This window comes from Phalacrocorax carbo, assembly GCF_963921805.1.
Source record: "Phalacrocorax carbo chromosome W unlocalized genomic scaffold, bPhaCar2.1 SUPER_W_unloc_6, whole genome shotgun sequence".
NCBI classification, from domain to species: Eukaryota; Metazoa; Chordata; class Aves; order Suliformes; family Phalacrocoracidae; genus Phalacrocorax; species Phalacrocorax carbo.
The window spans coordinates 330,036-356,258 of NW_026990257.1; the positions used below are offsets into that span (position 1 = coordinate 330,036).

General features: G+C 47.4%; 1 protein-coding gene across 6 annotated transcripts in view; it reads left to right on the forward strand.

Annotated features, from left to right (window-relative positions):
- The window catches only part of LOC104044423 (SET-binding protein-like), a 399,734-nt gene that overhangs the window by 19,809 nt on the left and 353,702 nt on the right, over window positions 1-26,223 (forward strand). For 5 of the 6 annotated variants that reach the window (XM_064440010.1, XM_064440018.1, XM_064440012.1 and 2 more), the window contains exon 2: window positions 6,422-7,082. The exons of the other annotated variant lie outside the window; for it this stretch is intronic. In XM_064440010.1, the coding sequence (XP_064296080.1) occupies window positions 6,591-7,082 (492 nt within the window). In that variant the 5' untranslated portion in view covers window positions 6,422-6,590. The remainder of the gene's footprint in view (window positions 1-6,421; window positions 7,083-26,223) is intronic. 6 annotated transcript variants of the gene reach the window in all.

Sequence of the window (26,223 nt, forward strand, 5' to 3'; positions counted from 1 at the left end):
CATCCCGAGCCCTGCTCAACAGAATTCAGTGCTCCCAAGGGGAAGAGAAGGTCTCTGGATTGAAAGGCAGAGTGACTGGCAATGTAGTCACTGCAGCCCCTCAAACCCCCGTGACAAGTACTGGAGCTGGCTCAGAGAATCAACCCGTACCAGTATCAGTTGCCCCCATGCACAAGAAGAAATATTGGAAGCGGACGTCAACTCGTTTAGAAGGGGATGATGAAAAAGCAGGGCTGTCATGGGGAGAGGAGGGAGAAGTCATAAAATGAAAGAGAGACCACCCGATCCCTGTCCTTGAGCGATTTGTGAGATATGCGAAAAGATTATAGCAGTCCTTCAGGTGAGCACATTGTCACCTGGCTGCTCCGATGCTGGGATAATGGGGCCGGTAGCCTGGAACGAGAGGGAAAAGAAGCCAAACAGCTGGGATCCCTTTCTGGGGAAGGGGGTGTTGACTAAGCAGTTGGGGAAATAAACACAAGCCCTCAGCCTCTGGAGGCAACTCCTGTCTGGAGTGAAAGAAAGGTATCCCTTTAAAAATGATGTTACATATTGCCCAGGAAAATGGACAACTATGGAGAAAGGCATCCAGTATCTAAGGGAATTAGCTGTGCTTGAGGTGATTTATGGTGACCTGGATGATCAACGGTCATCCAAAGATCCAGATGAAGCCGAGTGCACATAACCCATGTGGCGGAAGTTTGTACGGAGCGCACCATCTTCGCATGCAAACTCATTGGCAGTAATGTCCTGGAAAGGGGACGAGACACCAACGGTGGTGGAGGTGATTGATAGACTCCGGGATTACGACACAAATATCTCTTCCTCGCTTGTCTCTGCTGTGGAGAAACTATCCCAAGAGGTCCAGCAACTCAAAGAAGATATGTCCTACTCCCCACCTTGACAGAGCAGTGTCTCAGCTGTTAGGAACAAGCGTCCTTTGGCTCAAAGGAGGGGATACACACCACAGGCCACCCTATGATTCTACCTGTGTGACCACGGAGAGGACATGATGAGGTGGGATGGCAAGCCTACCTCGACCCTACAGGCAGTAGTGTGTGAACTGCAAGGAAGAACAGTCACTCAGGGAGGCTCTTCCAGGAAAGCTGCTGCTCCAGTTTCCAGTGAGCAAGTCCCCAGACAGAGGAGTAGAAGTTCTGATTTTATTTCTAATTGTAATAGAGGGACTCCTGATTCACATTTACAGGAAGTGAGTTGTGACTGCCATGATCAGGACTAGAGGGGCCCTGCCTCCAGCCATGTGGAGGAAAGGGATAACCGGGCTTACTGGACTGTGTGGATCCGATGGCCTGGCACGTCCAACCCACAGATGTAGAAAGCTTTAGTGGACACGGGCACACAGTACACCTTAATGCTATCAAACTATATAGGGGCAGAACCCATCAGCATTGCTGGAGTGACAGGGGGATCCCGAGAGCTAACTGTATTGGAGGCCGAAGTGAGCCTAACTGGGAATGAGTGGCAAAAGCACCCCATTGTGACTGGCCCAGAGGCTCCGTGCATCCTTGGCATAGACTACCTCAGGAGAGGGTATTTCAAGGACCCAAAAGGGTACAGGTGGGCTTTTGGAGTAGCTGCCTTGGAGACGGAGAGAATTAAAAAGCTGTCCACCTTGCCTGGCCTCTTGAAGGACCCTTCTGTTGTGGGATTGCTGAAGGTCAAAGAAAAACAGGTGCTAATCACCACCACAGCAGTGCACTGGTGGCAATATCGCACCAACCGAGACTCTCTGATCCCCATCAATGAACTCATTCACCAACTGAGGAGCCAAGGAGTGAGCAGGAAGACCCACTCACCCTTTAACAGTCCCATATGGCCAGTCCGGAATTCTAATGGAGAGTGGAGACTAACAGTAGACTATTGTGGCCTGAATGAAGTCACTCCACCATTGAGTGCTGCAGTGCCAGACATGCTAGAACTTCAGTATGAACTGCAGTCCATGGCAGCCAATTGGTATGCCACAATTGATATTGCTAATGCATTCTTCTCAATCCCTCTGGCAGCAGAGTGCAGGCCACAGTTTGCTTTCACATGGAGGGTTGTCCATTACACCTGGAATCGACTGCCCCAGGGGTGGAAACACGGTCCTACCACTTGCCATGGACTGATTCAGACTGTACTGGAACAGGGAGAAGCTCCAGAACACCTTCAATACATTGATGACATCATTGTGTGGGGCAGCACAGCGGAAGAAGTTTTTGAGAAAGGAGAGAAAATAGTCCAAATCCTCCTGAAAGCTGGTTTTGCTGTAAAAAAAACAAAGTAAGGTGAAGGGACCCGCACAAGAGATCCAGTTCTTAGGAATCAAATGGCAAGATGGTTGTCGTCAGATTCCAATGGATGTGATCAACAAAATAGCCGCCATGTCTCTACCAACTAGCAAAAAGGAAACACAAGCTTTCTTGGGCGTTGTGGGGTTTTGGAGAATGCATATTCCAAATTACAGTATGATCGTAAGCCCTCTCTATAAAGTGACCCGTAGGAAGAATGATTTCAAATGGGACCCTGAGCAACGACAAGCCTTTGAACAGATTAAAGAGGAAATAGTGCATGCAGTAGGCCTTGGGCCAGTCTGGGCAGGGCAAGATGTATAGAATGTACTCTACACTGCAGCTGGGGAGAATGGCCCTACCTGGAGCCTCTGGCAGAAAGTGCCAGGGGAGACCCAAGGTCGACCCCTAGGGTTTTGGAGTCGGGGATACAGAGGGTCCGAAGCCTGCTATACTCCAACTGAAAAAGAGATATTGGCAGCATATGAAGGGGTTTGAGCTGCTTCAGAATTGGTTGGTACTGAGGCACAGTTGCTCCTGGCACCCTGACTGCCAGTGCTGGGCTGGATGTTCAAAGGAAACATCCCCTCTACACACCATGCAACTGATGCTACGTGGAGTAAATGGGTTGCACTGATCACCCAGCAGGCTGGACTAGGAAACCCCAGTGGCCCAGGAATCTTGGAAGTGATTATGGACTGGCCAGAAGGCAAAGATTTTGGATTATCACCAGAGGAGGAGGTGACACGTGCTGAAGAAGCCCCACTCTATAACAAACTGCCAGAAGATGAGAAGCAGTATGCCCTGTTCACTGATGGGTCCTGTCGCCTTGTGGGAAAGCACCGGAGATGGAATGCTGCTGTATGGAGTCCTAAAAGACAAGTAGCAGAAACTGCTGAAGGAGAAAGTGAATCGAGCCAGTTGGCAGAGGTAAAGGCCATCCAGCTGGCCTTAGACATTGCTGAATGGGAAAAGAGGCCAGTGCTCTATCTTTAGACTGACTCCTGGATGGTGGCAAATGCCCTGTGGGGCTGGTTACAGCAGTGGAAGCAAAGCAACTGGCAGCATAGAGGTAAACCCATCTGGGCTGCCACATTGTGGCAAGATATTGCTGCCCGGGTAGAGAACCTGGTTGTAAAGGGTACGTCATGTGGATGCTCACGTGCCCAAGAGTCAGGCCACTGAAGAACATCGAAACAACCAGCAGGTGGATCAGGCTGCCAAGATTGAAGTGGCTGAGGTGGATCTGGACTGGCAACATAAGGGTGAACTATTTCTAGCTTGGTAGGCCCATGACACCTCAGGCCATCAAGGGAGAAATGCAACATACAGGTGGGCTTGTGATCGAGGGGTGTACTTGACTATGGATGTTATTGCGCAGGTTATCCACCAATGTGAAACGTGGGCTGCAATCAAGCAAGCGAAGCGGGTAAAGCCTCTGTGGTATGGGGGATGATGGTTGAAATATAAGTATGGGGAGGCCTGGCAAATTGACTGTATCACACTCCCACAAACCTGTCGAGGCAAGTGCCATGTGCTGACAATGGTAGAAACAATGACTGGCTGGCTGGAAACATATCCTGTCCCCCACGCCACTGCCCGGAACACTATCCTGGGTCTTGAAAAACAAGTCCTGTGGCGACATGGCACCCCAGAGGGAATGGAGTCAGACAACGGGACTCATTTCCGAAATAACCTCATAGACACCTGTTCCAAAGAGCACGGCATTGAGTGGGTGTATCACATCCCCTGTTCACGCACCAGCCTCTGGGAAAATTGAATGGTACAATGGACTGTCAAAAACTACACTGAGGGCAATGGCGGGGTGGAACATTCAAGCACTGGGATACACATTTAGCAAAAGCCATGTGTTTAGTCAACACAAGGGGATCTGCCAACTGAGTTCGCCCTGCCCAATCAGAAATCCTACATACTGTGGAAGGGGATAGAGTCCCTGTAGTGTATGCAAAAGGTGTGCTGGGCAAAACAGTTTGGGTTCTTCTTGGCTCAGGCAAAGGCAAACCCATTCGTGGGATTGCTTTTGCTCGAGGACCAGGGCGCACTTGGTGGGTGATGGAGAAATCCGGTGTGTGCCTCAAGGGGATTTGATTTTGGGCGAAAACAGTCAATGAAGTGAATGGCACAATGCAAACTGCTCTATAATATTGTGGGTCACCTCTGTGTTGTATCAATGATATCAGAGTACAAGCCTCCCAACCCATGGAAGACAGACTGTGAAACAAGCTAAGTGCAGCAGTGCTGGAATGATGACTGACTCGGTATGCAGCAACCCAATGCCACACACACCATCTCTCCCACCCTGAAAAACTGATATGACATGTGGAGCCCAGAGTCATGGACTGGGTGAACTCAATGGACGTTTTTATAGACATTTTACAGGGAATGTCCATAGACTAAGGGAATGATGCCTGTGTATTATGTTAAAGGATGGGAAGGGGAGGGGTAGTGGTTGGTAAGGTTGTATTGGATGGTATGGGACCTGGGCATGGTGTAAATGGTATGGAATAAGGGGTGGATAATGTGCTGGTTTTGGCTGAGAAGGGGTTAATTCTCTTCACTGTGGGGGTCTGCTACCTTTCCAGCTTCCTGTGCTCTGCCTTGTGTTGGGGGGGCTGGGAGGGGCAGGGCCATGGTGGGGGCGGCTGACCCTGACTGGCCAATGGCGTGTTCATTCCATACCATGTGACCCCCATGATTAGTGTATTAAGAGGGGGCAGTTTGCGTCTCGGGAGCAGGGCGGCGTCGGGTCGGCGGGCAGTGAGCGGCTCCTTCGCGAGTGGTTTTTTCCCTTGCCCCCTCCCTTCCCTCCTCCCCCGGGGCTTTCGCCTCTCATTGTTCTCCTTTCCATTGCATTTCTGTTGTTGTTTCTTTTAATTTTAATTATTAAACTGTTCTTATCCCAACCCGCGAGCGTTACCCTTCTGTTTCTCTCCCTCATCTACTGGTGGGGGAGTGAGCGAGCGACTGTGTGGGGCTGAGCTGCCGGCTAAACCACAACAATGAGCACTGATAATAATGTTATGATTTGGTGATAGGTAACAAAATAATTTTTGTTTCTTTTTTATGGTTTATTGCTACTAAGAATGACCTGGCAAATCCCTGGTTGTGCTCAGAACTTGATTTCAGTTTGTTGAGGGGTGGGTTTGGCAGTGTAGGAGAGCTAATCTAGCAGGAGCTACTGCTGAAAGAGTAGGCCTGCATCCCCAGCACCTACTCCTGGCAGTGCCTTCTTGTTTTCTTTTCCCTGTGCTGGAAGCGATACTCCTCTGACCCACCAGGAAGCTTTCTGCTAAAGTAGCAAAAAAACTTCTTTATTTTTCTCTGATATATTCTTCTCTAATTTTGTAGCCTAAACTGGCTTGCAATGATGGGGGTGGCTATATGGGAGACTTTAGGGACGGCATATGAAAGCACCTCAACACCTTTAAAAACATCCTATGTGTATTTTTATTTTTAACCAAATATTTGGTGTTTAGCTTAGCCTCTCTATGTCATTGTCATAACTCATACAAAGCAGAGTTCCCCCCCCCCAGAATAGCTGGCAGCCAGGTGTATCTCTGTCACGTGGGAAGTAGGGAAATATGGAGTTTGAAGCTCTTCTGCCTGATTCATAGGCCAACACCGTGTTTTCTGTGCTCTGATCACTGGGTTATTGTTTAACCTGAGGCAATCCCCCCTTCCCCCCCCCCCCCAAAAAAAAAAAAAAAAAGATAAAAACAAAAAAAAAAAACCCCAAACTAACCCTGTGACAGCAAGCACTTTGAAGTAATGAGGAGGTTCATGGGTATGGAGAGCTGGTTGCCCCCTCATTTATTTCCCAAGTCTAAAGTTGAAGGCATTTGCATTTATACGCAGTTTTTGGGTGGTGGTTTGGTTTTTTATATCTGTTTTCATCAATTTACCAATAGACGTGGCTATCATTCCTTGCTTTGCAATACCAGATCTAGCCCTCAGAAATGCCAGTCAGCCTTGGTTCTCATTTTGCTTCAAGGAAGGCCCTTGAGATGCTGCAGGGGAAGCCCAAGCATGCCCTGTTTCAGTCATCTCCAAACTTGCGTTTGATACACGTGTGTGTGTTAACTTCCTTTTTTTCTTCTGTCTTTTGACAGTGGCAGATTTGGTCTCTTCTGAGCTCCTTGCAGCCTCTGGGCAATTGGGACGTTGAATTCAGCAGACAGTTACCATTCGTTCTCTGGGATTGTACTTGCCCTTGCTCTCCTCATTCCCTCCTGTGCTCCCCTTCCCTCTGATAAAACTCCTGGGTGTTGCGGTATTGCTATGGAGCCCAGGGAGACTTTGGGCAGTTCCCGGCAAAGGTGGGGAGAGGCAGACTTTCTGACAGCCACCATCACCTCTGTGAAGCCTCCACCTGCCTCCAGCTGTGCGGGGGAGACAATGCTGCCTGTGGTGGCCTCAGGGAAAGGGATCCTGGTGAGTGGTGAGAGGCTGGAGCCTGAGGAAGAGGATGAGCTGGGTTCTGGGAGAGACGTGGATTCCACTTCCAATGCGGACAGTGAGAAATGGGTGGCAGGAGATGGCCTGGAGGAGCAGTTGTTTTCCATCAAGGAAGCTAACTTCACAGAGGGGAGTTTAAAACTAAAGATCCAGACCACCAAGAGAGCTAAGAAGCCCCCAAAGAACTTAGAGAACTATATTTGCCCTCCTGAGATCAAAATCACCATCAAGCAGTCTGGGGAGCAGAAGCTTTCCAGAGCTGGGAAAAATAGCAAAGCAACTAAAGAGGAGGACAGATCACACTCCAAAAAGAAGGTAAGTTCTAGTCTTTCCCATATTTCCCCCCTCTCCTGAAAGCAGAGGGAGAGGGTAGGATTAAACCTGCTCAGTTTGTGTCAGAGGCATAACCTTTGCGCAGTTTGCAAAGCCCTGCTTGGCTACAGAGGAGGTAATACAGAGTGGGTATCATCCTGCACTGCCACTTACTCTGCAGGGGTGATATTGAACTAGCCTTCAGAGGAACCAATTTGGAAGGGATCAAAAGTTCATTTGGGCCTCTTCTATTTTCGTGCATAATTGAGATTTAAGATTAATCATTACATGAGTGACAAATGAAGGAGACCACTTCTAAACTGCTTTGTGTCTGAGTGTTAATGCTCGAGCCTTTTGACAGTTAAAGCTTTTGGCTACATATTTAAAATAAAGGTATGTATATGGCAAACAATTGAATCCATTCCTGTATACTGGGTGAAGGGCTCCGTTATTATTGATTACAGCATTGTGCTAGCAATGCTATAGTTATGCTTCAGAAAATACTTCCATTATAAGTGTAATTTTCTTTTAGATGCATATAATTTTCTTGAAATATAGTTCTGGAGATAAATTTTTGGTACTTTTAAGTTTGGGTAAAAATTGATTCCCCCCCCAATTTAGTCAAGGAGAGGGAGAGGAAGAGGAAAAAAATCCTTTCTTTGTATGACCTGTTTTCAGGAGCAAACTTTTTGTTTTGCTGTTGGCTTGATATTCCCCCCCCCCCCCCCCCCAGTAATGTGCCCTACACTTAGTCTTTAAAACAAATTTAGTTTGTGTGTTTTAAGCAGCACTGGTAGGTGGAGGGACACCTGGTGACTACTAATGTTATCTTGGGTGTAGTGGTGTTTTCTGTCCTAGGTGTTAGACAAAGGAGCTTTGGTCGGGGCGAGGCTTTATCACAGTACAAATACTTCACCTCTGCCTCCTTAGCAACATGTGTGCGAAATAATGAGTTCAGACAGGAACCCAGATTTGATGAAAAACTCATGATCATATCCAAAACCTGGACAAATTAATCTGGGATGTAGACATCCATTGATTAGACTTTAGGGGTGACTTGGCTTTCCTGCACATGCAGCTTGGATCCCTCACTGTGCAGAAGGTCCCCACTTCTCCCATACCTTATACATGTGATAGATGCTCACAGGGCTGCTATAGGCCTTGAGGAGGCTAATTGCCAATGGCTCTCCCTGGAAACAGTCTTCTCAGCAGACTGACTTAGACCAAAAATACGATAACTCTAAATCACTTTCTGAAGTATCAGCATTTCCCACTGACTCGAGGCAGAGCCCAGTGAGATTAACATTGCTCGCTCTGAGAGTTCTTCTGTTAGAAGTTTATGCTGGTTTTGGCGGAGAAGGGGTTAATTCTCCTCACTGTGGGGGTTGGCTACCTTTCCAGCTTCCCGGGCTCTGCCGAGAGGCGGGGGGCTAGGAGGGGCAGGGCCATGGTGGGGGCGGCTGACCCCGACTGGCCAATGGCATGTTCATTCCATACCATGTGACACAAAGCCCCATATGTTAAGGGGGGGCAGGTTGCGCCTTGGGAGAGGCACGGTGTCGGGTCAGCGGGCGGTGAGTGGCTGCGTTGTGTGCGGTTTGTTTCGGCGGTTCGTTCCCCCTCTTCCCTCCCTTCCCCCCTCCCCCTGGGTTTTGCGCCTATCGCTGTTTTCCGTTCCATTACATTTCTGTTGTTGTTTGTTTTAATTTTAATTATGAAACTGTTCTTATCCTAACCCACGAGTGTTACCCTTCTGATTCTCTCCCCCATCTACCGGTGGGGGAGTAAGTGAGCGACTGTGTGGGGCTGAGCTGCCGGCTAAACCACGACAGTCTTTTTGGCACCCAACGTGGGGCTCAAGGGTTGGAGACAATAACAGCTGCTGGTCACAGCACCATGTTGTCCTTTTTGCAGTTGGTGTTAAAGATTGGTGTTGGTTTGTTTAGTCTGCTGTGTTCTGCTGTGATTAGTAATGTTTTGCCTATGAGATTTGTTATACAAACACTCGTTTTCAGCTTTATCTGGTATTTGGGGTTTTTGCTGAAACTGTTACTGTACTATGGATACCACCTTGTTGAGGCAATTAGCAATTATACCTCCTCCTCTGAGAGATTTTATCTGGAGGAAATACAGAATAGTACCTTTGCAACTTTGTTCTATGATGTCTGTGCCTTTGTTACAACAACCTTTTTGTATCTTGAACATCCTTGGGTGGTTAAGGTGCCCTTATTGTTAGTTTTTGGGCATGTTGTTTTGGTTTTGACTAAGCAACTTAAGAATATCACCCAGAAATCTGCCCCAAGGCTTGATAGTTACGAGTGGCAGGGCATGTGGGATAGCATGGGCAAATACCTAGGGCAGTGGGCACCCCCAGTGTTTTGGAGTTTCACCCCTGAACAAGTGCAGAATCCCAAAAAACTAGTAGAATATTTGGAGAAAGGATGTTGTTGTGCTGGGAACTCCATAGAGACACAGATAACTGCATGGGCCAGGCCCCAGCACATTGCATCCCGAGCCCTGCTCAACAGAATTCAGTGCTCCCAAGGGGAAGAGAAGGTCTCTGGATTGAAAGGCAGAGTGACTGGCAATGTAGTCACTGCAGCCCCTCAAACCCCCGTGACAAGTACTGGAGCTGGCTCAGAGAATCAACCCGTACCAGTATCAGTTGCCCCCATGCACAAGAAGAAATATTGGAAGCGGACGTCAACTCGTTTAGAACGGAATGATGAAAAAGCAGGGCTGTCATGGGGAGAGGAGGGAGAAGTCATAAATGAAATAGAGACCACCCGATCCCTGTCCTTGAGCTAGTTGTGAGATGGGCAAAAAGATTTCAGCTTTTGTTCAGGTGAGCACATTGCCACCTGGCTGCTCTGATGCTGGGATAATGGGGCCAGTAGCCTGGAACTAGAGGGAAAAGAAGCCAAACAATTGGGATCCCTTTCTGGGGAAGGGGGTGTTAACAAAGCAATTGGGGAAAAAACACAAGCCCTCAGCCTCTGGAGGCAAATCCTGTCCGGAGTGAAGGAAGGGTATCCCTCTAAAGAAGATGTTACATATCGCCCAGGAAAATGGACAACTATGGAGAAAGGCATCCAGTATCTAAGGGAATTAGCTGTGCTTGAGGTGATTTATGGTGACCTGGACGATCAACGGTCATCTAAAGATCCAGATGAAGCCGAGTGCACATGACCCATGTGGTGGAGGTTTGTACGGAGCGCGCCATCTTCGCATGCAAACTCATTGGCAGTAATGTCCTGGAAAGGGGACGAGACACCAATGGTGGCAGAGGTGATTGATAGACTCCGGGATTACAAAACAAATCTCTTCCTTGCTTGTCTCTGCTGTAGAGAAACTACCCCAAGAGGTCCAGCAACTCAAAGAAGATATGTCCTACTCCCCACCTTGACAGAGTAGTGTCTCAGCTGTTAGGAATAAGCATCCTTTGGCTCAAAGGAGAGGATACACACCACAGGTCACCCTATGGTTCTACCTGCGTGACCACGGAGAGGACATGATGAGGTGGGATGGCAAGCCTACCTCGACCCTACAGGCAGTAGTGTGTGAACTGCAAGGAAGAACAGTCACTCAGGGAGGCTCTTCCAGGAAAGCTGCTGCTCCAGTTTCCAGTGAGTAAGTCCCCAGACAGAGGAGTAGAAGTTCTGATTTTATTTCTAATTGTAATAGAGGGACTCCTGATTCACATTTGCAGGAAGTGAGTTGTGACTGCCATGATCAGGACTAGAGGGGCCCTGCCTCCAGCCGGGTGGAGGAAAGGGATAACCGGGCTTACTGGACTGTGTGGATCCGATGGCCTGGCACGTCCGACCCACAGATGTAGAAAGCTTTAGTGGACACGGGCGCACAGTACACCTTAATGCTATCAAACTATATAGGGGCAGAACCCATCAGCATTGCTGGAGTGACAGGGGGATCCCGAGAGCTAACTGTATTGGAGGCCGAAGTGAGCCTAACTGGGAATGAGTGGCAAAAGCACCCCATTGTGACTGTCCCAGAGGCTCCGTGCATCCTTGGCATAGACTACCTGAGGAGAGGGTATTTCAAGGACCCAAAAGGTTACAAGTGGGCTTTTGGTGTAGCTGCCTTGGAGAAGGAGGAAATTAAACAGCTGTCTACCTTGCCTGGCCTCTTGAAGGACCCTTCTGTTGTGGGATTGCTGAAGGTCAAAGAACAACAGGTGCCAATCGCCACCACAACAGTGCACTGGTGGCAATATCGCACCAACAGAGACTCTCTGATTCCCATCCATGAACTCATTCACCAACTGAGGAGCCAAGGAGTGAGCAGGAAGACCCACTCACCCTTTAACAGTCCCATATGGCCAGTCCGGAATTCTAATGGAGAGTGGAGACTAACAGTAGACTATCGTGGCCTGAATGAAGTCACTCCACCATTGAGTGCTGCAGTGCCAGACATGCTAGAACTTCAGTATGAACTGCAGTCCATGGCAGCCAATTGGTATGCCACAATTGATATTGCTAATGCATTCTTCTCAATCCCTCTGGCAGCAGAGTGCAGGCCACAGTTTGCTTTTACTTGGAGGGTTGTCCATTACACCTGGAATCTACTGCCCCAGGGGTGGAAACACAGTCCTACCACTTGCCATGGACTGATTCAGACTGTACTGGAACAGGGAGAAGCTCCAGAACACCTTCAATACATTGATGACATCATTGTGTGGGGCAGCACAGCGGAAGAAGTTTTTGAGAAAGGAGAGAAAATAGTCCAAATCCTTCTGAAAGCTGGTTTTGCCATAAAACAAAGTAAGGTGAAGGGACCCGCACAAGAGATCCAGTTCTTAGGAATCAAATGGCAAGATGGTTGTCGTCAGATTCCAATGGTTGTGATCAACAAAATAGCCGCCATGTCTCCACCAACTAGCAAAAAGGAAACACAAGCTTTCTTGTGCGTTGTGGGGTTTTGCAGAATGCATATTCCAGATTACAGTCTGATCGTAAGACCTCTCTATCAAGTGACCTGGAATAAAAATGATTTTATATGGGGCTTTGAGTAGTGACAAGCCTTTGAAAAGATTAAATGAGAAATAGTTCATGCAGTTGGTCCTGGGTCAGTCTGGGCAAGACAAGATGTAAACAATGTGCTCTACACTGTAGCTGGGGAGAATGGCCCTACCTGGAGCCTCTGGCAGAAAGCACATGGGGAGACCCGAGGTCGACCCCTAGGGTTTTGGAGTCAGAGATACAGAGGGTCTGAAGCCTGCTCTACTCCGACAGAAAAAGAGTTATTGGCAGCATATGAAGGGGTCCGAGCTGCTTCAGAAGTATTTGGTACTGAGGCACAGTTGCTCCTGGCACCCCGACTGCCGGTGCTGGGCTAGATGTTCAAAGGAAACGTCCCCTCTACACACCATGCAACTGATGCTACGTGGAGTAAATGGGTTGCATTGATCACCCAGCGGCTGGACTAGGAAACCCCAGTGGCCCAGGAATCTTGGAAGTGATTATGGACTGGCCAGAAGGCAAAGATTTTGGATTATCACCAGAGGAGGAGGTGACAAGTACTGAAGAAGCCCCACTCTATAACAAACTGCCAGAAGATGAGAAGCAATATGCCCTGTTCACCGATGGGTCCTGTTGCCTTGTGGGAAAGCATTGGAGATGGAAGGCTGCTGTATGGAGTCCTAAAAGACAAGTAGCAGAAACTGCTGAAGGAGAAGTTGAAGGAGAAGAGCACTGGCCGCTATCTCTATACTGACTCCTGGATGGTGGCAAATGCCCTGTGGGGCTGGCTGCAGCAGTGGAAGCAAAGCAACTGGCAGCGTAGAGGCAAACCCATCTGGGCTGCCACATTGTGGCAAGATATTGCTGCCCGGGTAGAGTACCTGGTTGTAAAGGTACGTCATGTGGATGCTCATGTGCCCAAGAGTCGGGCCGCTGAAGAACATCGGAACAACCAGCAGGTGGATCAGGCTGCCAAGATTGAAGTGGCTGAGGTGGATCTGGACTGGCAACATAAGGGTGAACTATTTCTAGCTTGGTAGGCCCATGACACCTCAGGCCATCAAGGGAGAGATGCAACATACAGGTGGGCTTGTGATCGAGGGGTGTACTTGACTATGGATGTTATTGCACAGGTTATCCACCAATGTGAAACGTGGGCTGCAATCAAGCAAGCGAAGTGGGTAAAGCCTCTGTGGTATGGGGGATGATGGCTGAAATATAAATATGGGGAGGCCTGGCAAATTGACTGTATCACACTCCCACAAACCCGTCAAGGCAAGCGCCATGTGCTTACAATGGTAGAAGCAACCACCGGCTGGCTGCAAACATATCCTGTCCCCCACGCCACTGCCCGGAACACTATCCTGGGTCTTGAAAAACAAGTCCTGTGGCGACATGGCACCCCAGAGAGAATGGAGTCAGGCAACGGGTCTCATTTCCGAAATAACCTCATAGACACCTGTTCCAAAGAGCACGGCATTGAGTGGGTGTATCACATCCCCTGTTCACGCACCAGCCTCTGGGAAAATTGAATGGTACAATGGACTGTCAAAAACTACACTGAGGGCAATGGCGGGGTGGAACATTCAAGCACTGGGATACACATTTAGCAAAAGCCATGTGTTTAGTCAACACAAGGGGATCTGCCAACTGAGTTCGCCCTGCCCAATCAGAAATCCTACATACTGTGGAAGGGGATAGAGTCCCTGTAGTGTATGCAAAAGTTGTGCTGGGCAAAACAGTTTGGGTTCTTCTTGGCTCAGGCAAAGGCAAACCCATTCGTGGGATTGCTTTTGCTCGAGGACCAGGGCGCACTTGGTGGGTGATGGAGAAATCCGGTGTGTGCCTCAAGGGGATTTGATTTTGGGCGAAAACAGTCAATGAAGTGAATGGCACAATGCAAACTGCTCTATAATATTGTGGGTCACCTCTGTGTTGTATCAATGATATCAGAGTACAAGCCTCCCAACCCATGGAAGACAGACTGTGAAACAAGCTAAGTGCAGCAGTGCTGGAATGATGACTGACTCGGTATGCAGCAACCCAATGCCACACACACCATCTCTCCCACCCTGAAAAACTGATATGACATGTGGAGCCCAGAGTCATGGACTGGGTGAACTCAATGGACGTTTTTATAGACATTTTACAGGGAATGTCCATAGACTAAGGGAATGATGCCTGTGTATTATGTTAAAGGATGGGAAGGGGAGGGGTAGTGGTTGGTAAGGTTGTATTGGATGGTATGGGACCTGGGCATGGTGTAAATGGTATGGAATAAGGGGTGGATAATGTGCTGGTTTTGGCTGAGAAGGGGTTAATTCTCTTCACTGTGGGGGTCAGCTACTTTTCCAGCTTCCCGTGCTCTGCTTCGTGGCGGGGGGGGGAGGGCTGGGAGGGGCAGGGCCATGGTGGGGGCGGCTGACCCTGACTGGCCAATGGCGTGTTCATTCCATACCATGTGACCCCCATGATTAGTGTATTAAGGGGGGGCAGTTTGCGTCTCGGGAGCAGCGCGGCATCGGGTCGGCGGGCGGTGAGCTCATCCGTCGCGAGCGGTTTGTTTTGGCAGTTTGTTCCCTTCCCCCCCCCACCCTGGGTTTTTGCGCTTCTGGATGTTCTCCTTTCCATTGCATTTCTGTTTTTGTTTCTTTTAATTTTAATTATTAAACTGTTCTTATCTCAACCCACGAGCGTTACCCTTCTGATTCCCTCCCTCATCTACCGGTGGGGGAGTGAGCGAGCGACTGTGTGGGGCTGAGCTGCCGGCTAAACCACGACAAAGTTGAACTTAAAGTTAAAAAAAAAAAAAAAAAAAAAAAAAAAGAAAGAAAAAAGGGAGGGGAGATTTTTTTTTCTTAGAATCCTGCTAAGCGCTGTATTCTGCGTATATGGAAAAAAAAAAAAAAGTCTTTTTAGCACAGCAGAGGTTTGGGCCAGTAATATTCTGAGAAGAGATTTTCCTACCTTTTGAGAAGGGGTGGGCTGTTTTCTTAGCACTGAGCAATGTTTTATTTCCACTCCTCTTTCCTCCCTGAATACTTGTAGAGGTCTCAGGGGAATTAGCAGTTGTGTGAGACAATGTTCAGTGACAAAGGTGTCACAAGCAATCCCTCCATGGCTGTGCAGGGAGAAAAAGACTTGCAAACCACTGCCTACCATGCATGGACTGTGGAGTATATGACGACTTAGAAATCAGAGCTTTCATTTCTATTTATCACCCAATCAGATGCATGTTTGTTCCTCCATGTGACCATCCAAAAAGGTTAAATAAATAAAACTAACTATAAGGAAACTATGTGCAAAAAACCCAACCCCAACAACAACTAAGCACCTTGTACTGTGGTTACGCTTAGGGTGAAACTTCAATTCTAGAATGATAAGGTGTTTGAAAGAAATGGATCATGGCCCAAATGTGGCTGCATCCAGCTTATACTTGTGCTGTGAGGTCCAAGCTGGCTGGTGCTGTGTTCACACCCTGTGCACAGGCTGGAAATGCTTTGGGACAGTACTGGACTAATCTGGCCATTAAAACAAAAGAAAACCCAGCAGGTGGATACTCTGAGCAGATGGGGAGAGGGCTGCTGCACTGACACATTCATTAGCATAACACCCAACGGCTGCCACACAGCAGCTGCTGAGCTGTGGCTGTGGCAGAGAAGTCCCCAGCAGGGATCTGGAGGACCCTGGTGCTGAGAGCTCAAGGGGTTTGATGCTTGGAGACCTGCAGCCTGCATCCCCAGGATGGTAAATTATTCTGCATCTCTGCAGCTGAAGGGATGTCACACATGACTACCTCTTAGCTCATTGGTTGCAGGATCAGGCCTTAGCTGCAAACATGTATCAAGGGAGATGAAGGGTACTGCAGGAGAGGGAGGCTGGGAATTGGTGGGAGAAGGGTTCCAGTGTTGGCAGCACTATTGTTGTCATGGCTGATGCATATGTGTCATAGCATTTACAGAGTTTTTTTGGGGAAAATAGTTAGGAGGGGACACAATTTGAAACTCGAATGGAGCTGAAGCTTTCTAGTCCACCTGTGGGTTTCCCTGGGAGAGAGGAGCATGCAGGTACCTTCTGCAGAGCTGTTGAGAGCTGTGGTAGTGGTTTAAAAAAAAAGTGATTGTCATATTTAAATGAATATGGTGGCTTTGATATTTCAGAGTTAGGCTGTTTGCCTGTTGCCTTAATCAGCATAAACTCCAGAAAAGCAGCTACCAGCAGCAGGAAACAGTGCATTTAAACCAGCGGGGCAGATCTTCATCTGGCATCACTCCACTGTCCTCAGTGGATTTTTGGTATGAGAGTTTGACCCAATGTACCCATTACCCTTGTTCGTGGGAGCAGCATCATTATTTGAGTTTACCACCTTGCTTATGGATGCAGGGCATATGTATAGGCCTCACAGACCCATATATAAGGATGGAGAGCTGAGTATAGCCCAAGCTGTAAGTGCCATGCTTGTGTCTCCAGTGGGTGGGAGCAGTTGTCCTGTACCTCATGGAGCAGCACCTGAATTTATCTTTCCCCCAAGGGAAACTCTATCAGGACTTGAAAAATCACTTAAGTTTTGTTGCATAATAATTTCAGCCACATATCCAGTAGTCCCCAGTGCTTTGAAATACCACTTCAGCATTCTTTCAGGAGTTTCAATACACACAGCACAGAGGGCAAGGAATGAGAACATGGAAGCAATTTAAGTAACAGCATGTGGGTACACAAAGGACTGGTAATGCCAACAATGTAAAAAAGGGCTGTGAACTGGGAATATAGCATTTATTCAGTGGCCACTTGGGGAGGAAGAAGATATGTCTGTTCCAAAGCTTTCCACTGCTTTGCTAATTAGGCAGTAGGGACTAGTGCCTGATTTCTGAAGCTGTGGTCCAGGGAGCAGCAGTGATTAGAAGGGGGCTCTGTGGAGAGCCACACTGTTCATGGGCCGAGGCCTGTTTTTTTTGCCTTTGATTCCAGCTGCTACACTATAAACATATATTAAATACTTTCCTCATGTTGCTTTTTCCACGTGAGCGATCACCCTGGGGACGTTATGTGATCATGAATGGGAGGGGAGGGAATCCAGGAGAGGATCTTGCTGTGTACAGTCGCTAGTGCCCTGGAGCGGGGAGGGAGGCAGGGGGTGAGAGAACATCAGCCTTGGGAACCTCTGCTCTGCTGGCTTGAATGCTTGGCTGCAACCCAACAACTTTTGGGGTTTCACTTAAGTTGTGACCATGCCAAATTTGACATTAGCTTCCTGTTTTTGAAAATAAGAGTGAAGGTAGTTTTTTAATCCCTTTCCCGGGGCTGGTCAGAAGGTGAATCGTAGCTTGGGCTGTCTGTGTGGCAATTGGAGAGTGCACAAAAGTTCTGGAAGCGTTTGCTCTTATTTCAACCCTTTGGTGCCTGGGGATGGAGTGGGCTGAACCCTTGTCACTTCTAAACCTGCAAATGGCTCCATTTCATTTTGTCTGATTGGAGAAGGAGGGAAGAAAAAAAGCCAGGAGCCCAAAGGATGTCCTGCTGCCATGTTGGCAAGCCCTGCAGCTGCTGCTCTCCCACCTGCAGCAGGGTTGCTAGACTCTAGCATCCTCAGTGTCACTAAAGGTGCCTTTTCCTTACAAAGCAATCCATCAGCATTTCCTGCCTCTCATGTAGCATTTAACAAGCCCCAGATGAGCAGTATTTCCTGTTTGTTGTGGTTTTTTTTTTAATCCCCCCGCATTTGTTGCGCTGTTTTCTTGTGTCTGCAAACACTTCATTTTCCACCCCCTTCTTTATTTAAGCATAGTCTGACAAAGTTTCTTTGGAACATCCATCGTATGTATAATGTCCTGCTTCAGGGGATGTAAACTTTTTTTGGTAATTATTATTGCACTGGGGCTTTTTTGAGAACTTGGGGTGGGTGAATGCATTTTATTGCTGAGAGATAAGTGGCAGCAAGTCAAGTGGAAGTAAAGCTTCCTTGTGTGCAGTCAGAGGAAACTCTGTCTTTGGATTTTCTTGCAACATTTTTTTTCCTTTGTGCTCCTGTAGGTACTTGCTGTTTCTCCACAGGAAGCGGTTCTAGCACTTTTTCCCTTGAAATTCAGTTTGTTGTCTTCCTTTCCTCTGCCCCATACATGCAATTTTCTCCTGTGGTTTGCCTTTCCTTGAGGACTCTCATTTGCATGCTTTCCCCTTTGCACTCCTCATTCTTCCAGAAGATCATGAATGCTCCACCCCCCTCCTTCCCCCTTCTTTGCATTGCTGACTGCACTTTGCACTTGCCCTCCAGGTTCTCACATGCATCTGTAGCTCTTGTTGGATTACCCCTATGTCAGACTCCTCTCCCCTGTGACTTGTGTGCATGATCATCCAGTTGCTCATAGTGAATGCTTATTTGTCTTTGCTAAGGGCATCTTTGTGTGAGATGTCCTCTGAGTCAGCTCTTCCTGTTGCGATCCCAAATGTGGCTTGGGGGGGTTGATGTGCTTGCTCCCTGTGCTGTGTGTGGCTTAGCAAGGAGGAGAAGGCACTTCTGCATTTGTGGTGGTACCTTCTTGAAGTGGCAGGCTTTGATTCACAGCTCTTTTTTTTTTTTTTTTTTTTTCCCCCTCCAAAGGATGGAACCTCCATAGCCTCTTCAGCCTGGGCCTCTTTCTGTGCTGGTTTGGTCCCTGCTCTTGCTTAGCAAAGCCTTGAGGCTGCTCTAAATTATGCTGGTGACAGCAGCTGGTGGAAGCTCAAGCCAGTAGTGTAGACCTAAGCCTCTGCCCAGGTTATAGAATAGTGGTAGAGCCCCAGAAGTGTCATCACAGTGGGGAAGTCATATTCTAGTTGTGTTTAAGGTGAAACTGGCTTTTGAGCAGCTGAGACACCAATTCAGAGCTGCTCTAACAGGCATGAGGCTCCTAGTGTTTTTACAGTCTTTCTACACAAATGTACGGGTGCAAAGCTACACAAACTCAGCTCTTTGATATTCATTCCAGGTTTCTTTTTGGCTAGCTTTTCTTTCTACTATATTGTTGAAGGCACAAATGAAACAGCTGCAGTTTGCTGCCCTCCCACCACAACTACCTCAGGCTCCCCCCAAAAAGAGAGCAGGAATTAACTTCTTTGTAAAAAACTTCAGAGCTTAAGAAACCAGTTTTGCTATGAGCTGAGAACCACTCAGGCCCAGGTTCATCTTGGTTCTTGAAGGCACCTGAGGTGCCCAGACTAGGAGCTGAGTCCTCTTGGGCCCCCATGTAGTCACCTGGAGGAGGCTGGTCCCTCACGAAGGTGGTTCAGTCCTCCCTGTGAAGAGCAGGGAGAGCTGGATCTCTGCTCTTACCCTTCCTTCTTCTCCAAAGCCTGCTGGAGTAGTGTCTGCCTTGCATCATGTCATGGATATCTTGTGACAGGAATAAGGCAGAGTTTCTTTTTCAGCTCGGTGCTCTGCCTGAGCCAGCTGATGCCCATTCCTCCCTTTCTGTCTGCTCCCAAGTAATTGTGACTTTTTTTTTTGCATGTAGTCAAGTATTTCTTAAAGAAGCAAAGGTCTGGTAGTGAAGGGTTGGGCTGAGGAAATCTAAGCAGGCTTTTACTGCTTAACGTGGAGTGCTAAATGAGGAAGACTCACTGTATTCGATTAGCTGCCATATGACCAGGGCTTGTGGAGGCTGTCTGTGTCAAGGACAATTTTTGTTTTGTCACTCCTATGGCTAAGTTTCAATGGCCCTCTTTGACATTTCCTTGTTTGCTTGTGCTGTGCCTCTCTTTTCAAACCATGACAAAACATCCCTAGTGCTGGCTTTGGGGTTGAGGAGATGCTGCAGGGAAGCAACTGGGACCAGTGCAGGGAAGCTGAGGGTCCAGCTGGAGGTCCCGCAGCCCCTACCACCAAACCACAGGAGGGGACAGGTGCTGCTCCTGGCAGTATTGTAAAGGCTTGGCCAAGTCGGTGCATGCTGGTTATCTTCCGAAAGCACTGTGGCCTCTAGGCTAACAGAGTTGTGCTGGAGATGGGACATGCTGGCACATGTACCCAGAGCTGCATATCTCTGTACTGGTTGTGTCTTCATTTGCAGATGTTTTGGAATGCCTGGGGTGTCAGTCCTTCATGCACGTGTTCACATTTCTCCAACATCAGCTTTTGCATGCAGTGCTCCCTCTCCTTTCCTTCCAGGCATGCCTGACCACAGATACCTTCTGATTTACCTCCAGCTTTTTCATCTTCAATCCCTTTTTCACACACATATGCACCCAGCTAGCCCCCTCAGGTCAGGTCTAATTCTTCACATGCTTCATTCCCAGATGAGCTTCTCGCTGCCCACATTCCCCTGCACAGTGGGACTGCATGATGGACTCATCTTGAGTTCATTTGAATGGAAAGAGGGGCTTCACCTGCTGCCCTCAGCTTGTCTTTTTTTTTTTTCTTCTTTTTCTAAGAGCACTGAAAGTTGTGAAAGTTAGTTTCTGACCACTTCCCTCTTATGTGGTGTCTAATGATGAGTGAACTTGCTAGCCAAGCCCTCTTCAGGAGCTCCTCAGGGGCCCCTTTCTTCTGGCCAGCAAACAATTTGAACAAAACTTGTTTTGAATATCGTATCTCAGAGAGTTCTGGTTTTATGTCAAATTTGATCAAAAATGGTCAAAATATTAAAAAAGCATTGAGGAGAGGATCATGCAGGCAGGCAAGGAGTTTGTGTGTGCCTTCACATACACACAAACAGAAACACAGTGTGATTACATTAGCCTTGTTTCCTTAGGCAACCAGTCTAAAAATATCCAGAGTAAACATGTATTGTTTTGTTTTTTAACACTGATACTTTTCCAACTCTTGAACCTTAAAATGATTCTATTTGATTTGTGACCCTCGAGGACAAGTCCAGTTAGCCATGTTTTCCTAAGAGTGTTATTTTCCATTTCTTGCCATGACCTCTAACATGAATTAGACCAGTGGCTGTTGACTCATTCATTTCAAGACACAAAGTGCTATTTCTACATCATGATTATGTTTGGACTCTGAGCTGCATGCAGTTGCTATCAGCAGAGGAATTCTCAAGCTATGGTGCATGCACTGGTAGCAGTGCTTCCAAGTAGGATGGTCAGCCTGGGAAGAAACTCTACTTCTCCAGGGTGGTATCAAGCAGAACACCTTGTTATTATCTTTTTTTTTTTTCTTTTTTTTTCCCTTGGAGCTGTGGGCTAGCAGTGAAAGGGACAGGGGAAGGGCTAAAGTGTCTTACTACAGAAATGAGGTGGTGTATTTGAGATGTGGCTTGGACTGTGGCCACTGTGAAAGATAGCATTGCTGATGATGAGGACATGGTCATTCAAGATAGTCAAATGCAGCTGTGTTTGCAGAACCAAGTGTGTCTCTACCAGGCTCATTTTAATATGGTGCCTCATGTTCCTATTGTACATCAATGTCTACTGTTGGCAGGTCCTGTATGAAGGCATCAAGAGAGCCTGTCCTCCTGCAAGAAGTTCACAAGCTCTGTAGAAATAAAAGGAGGAGAAATGAAACCATCTTGTCTCTTAGTACAGTATGTGAAAGAGAGTAATGAGAATCAGTGACTCACTCAAGGAACCTGTTGCAGATCAGGGTAATGCTCAGGCCTTTTTCATTGAGCTGTGGTTGCTTAACCATGACACAACTGAGTCTGCCAGGTGGTGGGCCTGATCTTCAAGCATTGGGTGCACAGCCCTTCTGGAAGCTAGTCCTCTTCTACTTATCACTGAAACTGGTGAATTAGTTTCAGAACTATTAACTCTCTGCATTGTCACTGCTAGCTTAAAAATAAAACTTATCTCAAAGAAGAGTTAGGGCTTGATGCAGAAATGAGGGGGGATGGAGTTTTGGGGCTGGCATGCAATCAGTCTGTCTATATGCCCTTAATAGTCCCTTCTGGTCTGTAAACCCTAAAATGTGGTAAGAGTCAAATGAGGAATATTTACTGGAGGACTCAGTATCTTCTCATTAGTTTCTCATGGCGCTCTCTCTCACCTGGGTGACAAGGTTTGTAGAGAGAGATGGTATCTCTTATTGACATTGGTGTTACAATAGCTCTACCACTATAAATCTGGGTGGTTCATTGAGGAATTTCAGCACTTTGCAGCATCGTAGCTTCTTGTGAGCTGCTCTCCATCCACACAGCTGAAAGATGAGAATCAGCCTGGAGGGGATTTGCAGGTAATTTTTCCTTGCCCAACACTTTGGGGAGGAATGCGGTGGCGAAAGCAAATGAGCCAAAGGCCACAGCCCCCATTCTTCTCACTGATGGCTCTGTCTGACCAGGAGAGGGCTGAGCAGTGGACACTCGGATGTGTCACCACTGATCACGTTCTTGCTTCGCTGTGGGGCAATGTTGATGGTTCCCCACCTGGTGCTTCTGTGAAAAGGCACTTCTGTAACATGCTTGGCAAGCATTTCCCAGGAGGATACGTAGGAAACAGTTTCCTCATACCTTCGAGGTAGAGCCTACACTGTAATTTCTGGACCTTTTTTCAGTAGTTTCTTCTGTGCCCCAGTATACGCTAAAATATTGTGCTGGCCTGGGTAGCTTCACCTAAATTTTACCTGCTGTATTCCCAGGTGGGCAATTTGATGAAAGCTCACCCTTAAGACCAAGAAAAATAGACCTGAGGCAGATATTTTTCCACTGGGGAGCAGCAGCACTAACACGGGCTCATTTCTGCCTCCCAGCAAAGTCTTTTCAGCTGCAGGGACAGTCTCTACATCAGTATTCTGCTTAATGTGTGTTAGCGGGGAGCTTGAAGGCACTTGTTTTGTTGTGTCTTCCACTGGGAACTGATGGTACTGGATTGACAATGTGTTTTACTTCTTATACCCCATGCATGTGCAGGTTAGATGGGGATAACTAATTTGTCTTGCCTGTTTTCTGATGTTGCATTTGCCAGCACTCAGCTGAGTACTCTTCCTAAAAACAGCCTCTTGCTTTCCATGGGATACTTTGATAATTTATGTAATCATTACGACAAATTCCCCCCAGCCTTTTCTCTCTTGTCTTAATTCCATTGCATTACTTGTAATTATATTTCTGATTTGAAGGAAAGGTAGGGGAGAAACCTTGTTTACTTCTGTGACTACAGCACAGCGATTGCAAGAGAAACTGGGAAGAGTGTGATGGGGAGGGATTGATCGGTCCTTAGGTCATTGACTCTGGGTGTGGGTAGGAGCCGTTATTAGTCACTCGGGGACAGCAACTGCCAATGTGCTTCATGGGAATTTGTGAAGCATGGGGTAGGTCTGTGGGAGGGCAGTACATCCTTTGCTGTTCCCTATGCTTTGGTTGGCAGATGTGGCATGTAACCAAGTCATGCTTCATCCTTAGAGACAACTTGGGTGCTAGGGATGTGGAGCCCTTAGGTCTGCTTGGGGCACCCTTGAAAAGATTGGGAATTTGGCTGTTGATGTCATCTAGAGGGAAGAGGAGGTGTTTAAAGACAAGGGAGGGCAGCTTGTGATGGACAGCCAGATTCTTAACCTGAAGCATTTGAGTGCAATAGAGGGATTGACAGTGACCCTTGGCTTTCTGCATCTGCAGGAATTCATATTACTGATGTGTATGTATGACTGGTAAAGTAGGACAGTTGCTAATTACTGTCTAAATAAGCCTTTTACTATTACATTGTGAATGTGGCTGCTGGACTTCACTTCTGCCTGCTAAAATGTTGACATGGGGGATTGTCCTAATGTGCTGAAAAGGTGGGATGCAAATGTAGAGAAGCCCTGTAATTTTTCAGTCTATCTGGCCTGACTTAAGCCAATAAAACTTAGCACGAGCCTGTGGGGTGCAGCAACTGCATGCTGGACATATAAGTTGACTCAGTCCATCTTGGTCACGTGGTTTTAATAGGCCTCTGTGAAATCCCTGGGTCAGAGGCCAGCCACCATGCCTATCTCTGTCACATCTCAGTGATGTGTATCCTGGCAGGTTTTTCTTTTTGTTCCCTCCCCGGCATGGAAAGAACCATCTGCCGGGTTGGGTTTCAGAAGAATTTTGAAAAATACCAATTTCTCTTTGTTATGAGAAGGGTGGGGGATTGGGACAGAAGGAGGAAGGAGAGCCTGACCTTAAAACCAAGCCAGTATTTGTAAGGGTTTTAAAATAGCTTGTATTGTTTCCTACTCCCCAGTGAAGGGTTGTCCTCTTTCTTCTTTTCTCTTTGATTAGATTCCCTGCCACTCTGTAAGCAAGTCAGAAGCTGCATCTGCCGTTGTCAGTTGGGAAGGGAGTCCCCTTGTTTAAAACCCATGTGTGAATCCCCAGGTAGAAAAAGTCAAAATGCTTTATGCTCCCCTTATAGTACCCTTTGCTTCTGCTTGCCTGCAGCTTTGCTGCCTGCCCACATTCCTTGCCCATTGTGTGGAAACACAGGTAGAGGTTGACCCCAAACAGCCTCAATGAGGAGCACAGGTAGGATAAAGGTTCATAGATAAACAAACCCAAAGACTAGACAAAGCAACCAAATCTAGTTTTTGAGAGGGGGGAAGGAGTTGGAAAGGATGTCAAAGGTGGTGTGAGGTCTGGGGAAAAATTATGGAGGCCTTTGCAAGTAAGGGGAGCTGGTTTTGCCATGGCTGCTGGACACAGATGGGTAGAAATGTTTGCTCACAGGGGCTGTGCTTTGTTCCTGAGGAAAAGCTGGAAGCCCAATGGGAGAGGAATTAAAACAGTAAGGTAAAGAGAAAGGAGGATTTGGGATCTGCCAGATGGAGAAGGCTATGTGGGTGGTGCTAGAGAGGGTCTGATGGATAAATGGGAGGCCTGAGTGACTCAGAAAGTTTTATCATCAGATATGATGCCACAATATTGAAGGGTGAATGTAACGAGTGGCCTGAGGTTGAAAGGGGAGAGAAGGAAAGACTTTGATTTTGACCATGGCTTTTTCTCAAAAATACTCTCCTGTCTTTCCTAGTGGAACAAGAAAATGAATCACCACGGAGATATGGAGAAAGGAGTTAGATGATGGATGGTATGGACAGAAAACTGAAAGCAGTGCCCTGTAACTATTGTGTCTGAACACTACCAAAGAGTGTAGGTTTTCAGTGCAGACCAGCAGTGCTCACTCACCATGGCATCCCATGGCATAGAGTGGGCTGGCAGGTGGCCCAAAGCTCTTGTGCGTGGGCTCCTTCCCGGCAGATTACCCATGATCTCTGCTCCCCATTTTGGCTGGCGGGAAGGAGCTGGCAGCCACTGTCTGTCCCCCACTCCACCTCAGTCCCTTCCCCACTGTGGCCCCTTGTTAATAAAGAGGCATAATTAGGAGCCCTCCCTCTCTCCTGTCTGGTGTGAGGCCATTTGTGTGCTGGAGGAGGGGCAGATCTGGCATGGGGAGGGGGTGGTGGGGAAGAGAGGGAGGGAAAACTCTTTTGTTTGTTCAAGTAATTTAGGCCTCAGTGTTTTGTTTTTTTTAAAAAGCTTGATCAACACTGGTAAAGGTGTGTTCCTGGTGCATAAAAATATCTCAGTAGCAGAGGGAACAAAGAGCAACAAAGCAGTGTGGATTTAAGCATTTTGGTTTTGTTTGTCAGGAGAGATATCAATCATTTTAAAAAAAACAAACAAACAAACAAAAAAAAAACCAACCTGCAATAACAAAAAACCTCCACAGTAAAATCTCTTTCTGACCTTTACAGAGACCTTAGCATCCTGGTGCTGTCTCTATTTGTGAAGGACTAAAAGCGGAGTGTGGGCTGAAGTCTGCATTGATTCCTGGGTGTTTGCTTTGTGTCTGCTCTTCTTAGCCGGGCTGAGGTGAAGCATAGGAGAGTAGCTGCAAAAACCAGCAAATGTATTTTGTTTTCAGCTTTGTGTGCCAGCACATTGCCTTTGGAGTTGAGACTTTCTGCTTCATGTGCAGTAACACCTTGCCTTTGGTGTCTAGGTTGCAGCTCTCCTATGTGTCCCTGTTCCCCATCATTCCCTTTAGACATCTCACTTTTCTTTTAAAATGGGAATGGAAAATCAAAGAAGAAAGTAACAAACATTTTTCTGTTCCTTTAGGTTCAGTAAAACTCACATTTAAACCTCATTGAGGGGCCTAAACTAAGCAGACAGTGTCTGTTCTGTGATGGGCTTTGCTGTTGAATCCCTTATGTTTCAACTGTGAAAGTTGTGGAAAACTGCATGTGGGATAGGCAGAATTTGATATTTTTTTTAAGGTAGAGAATAGGG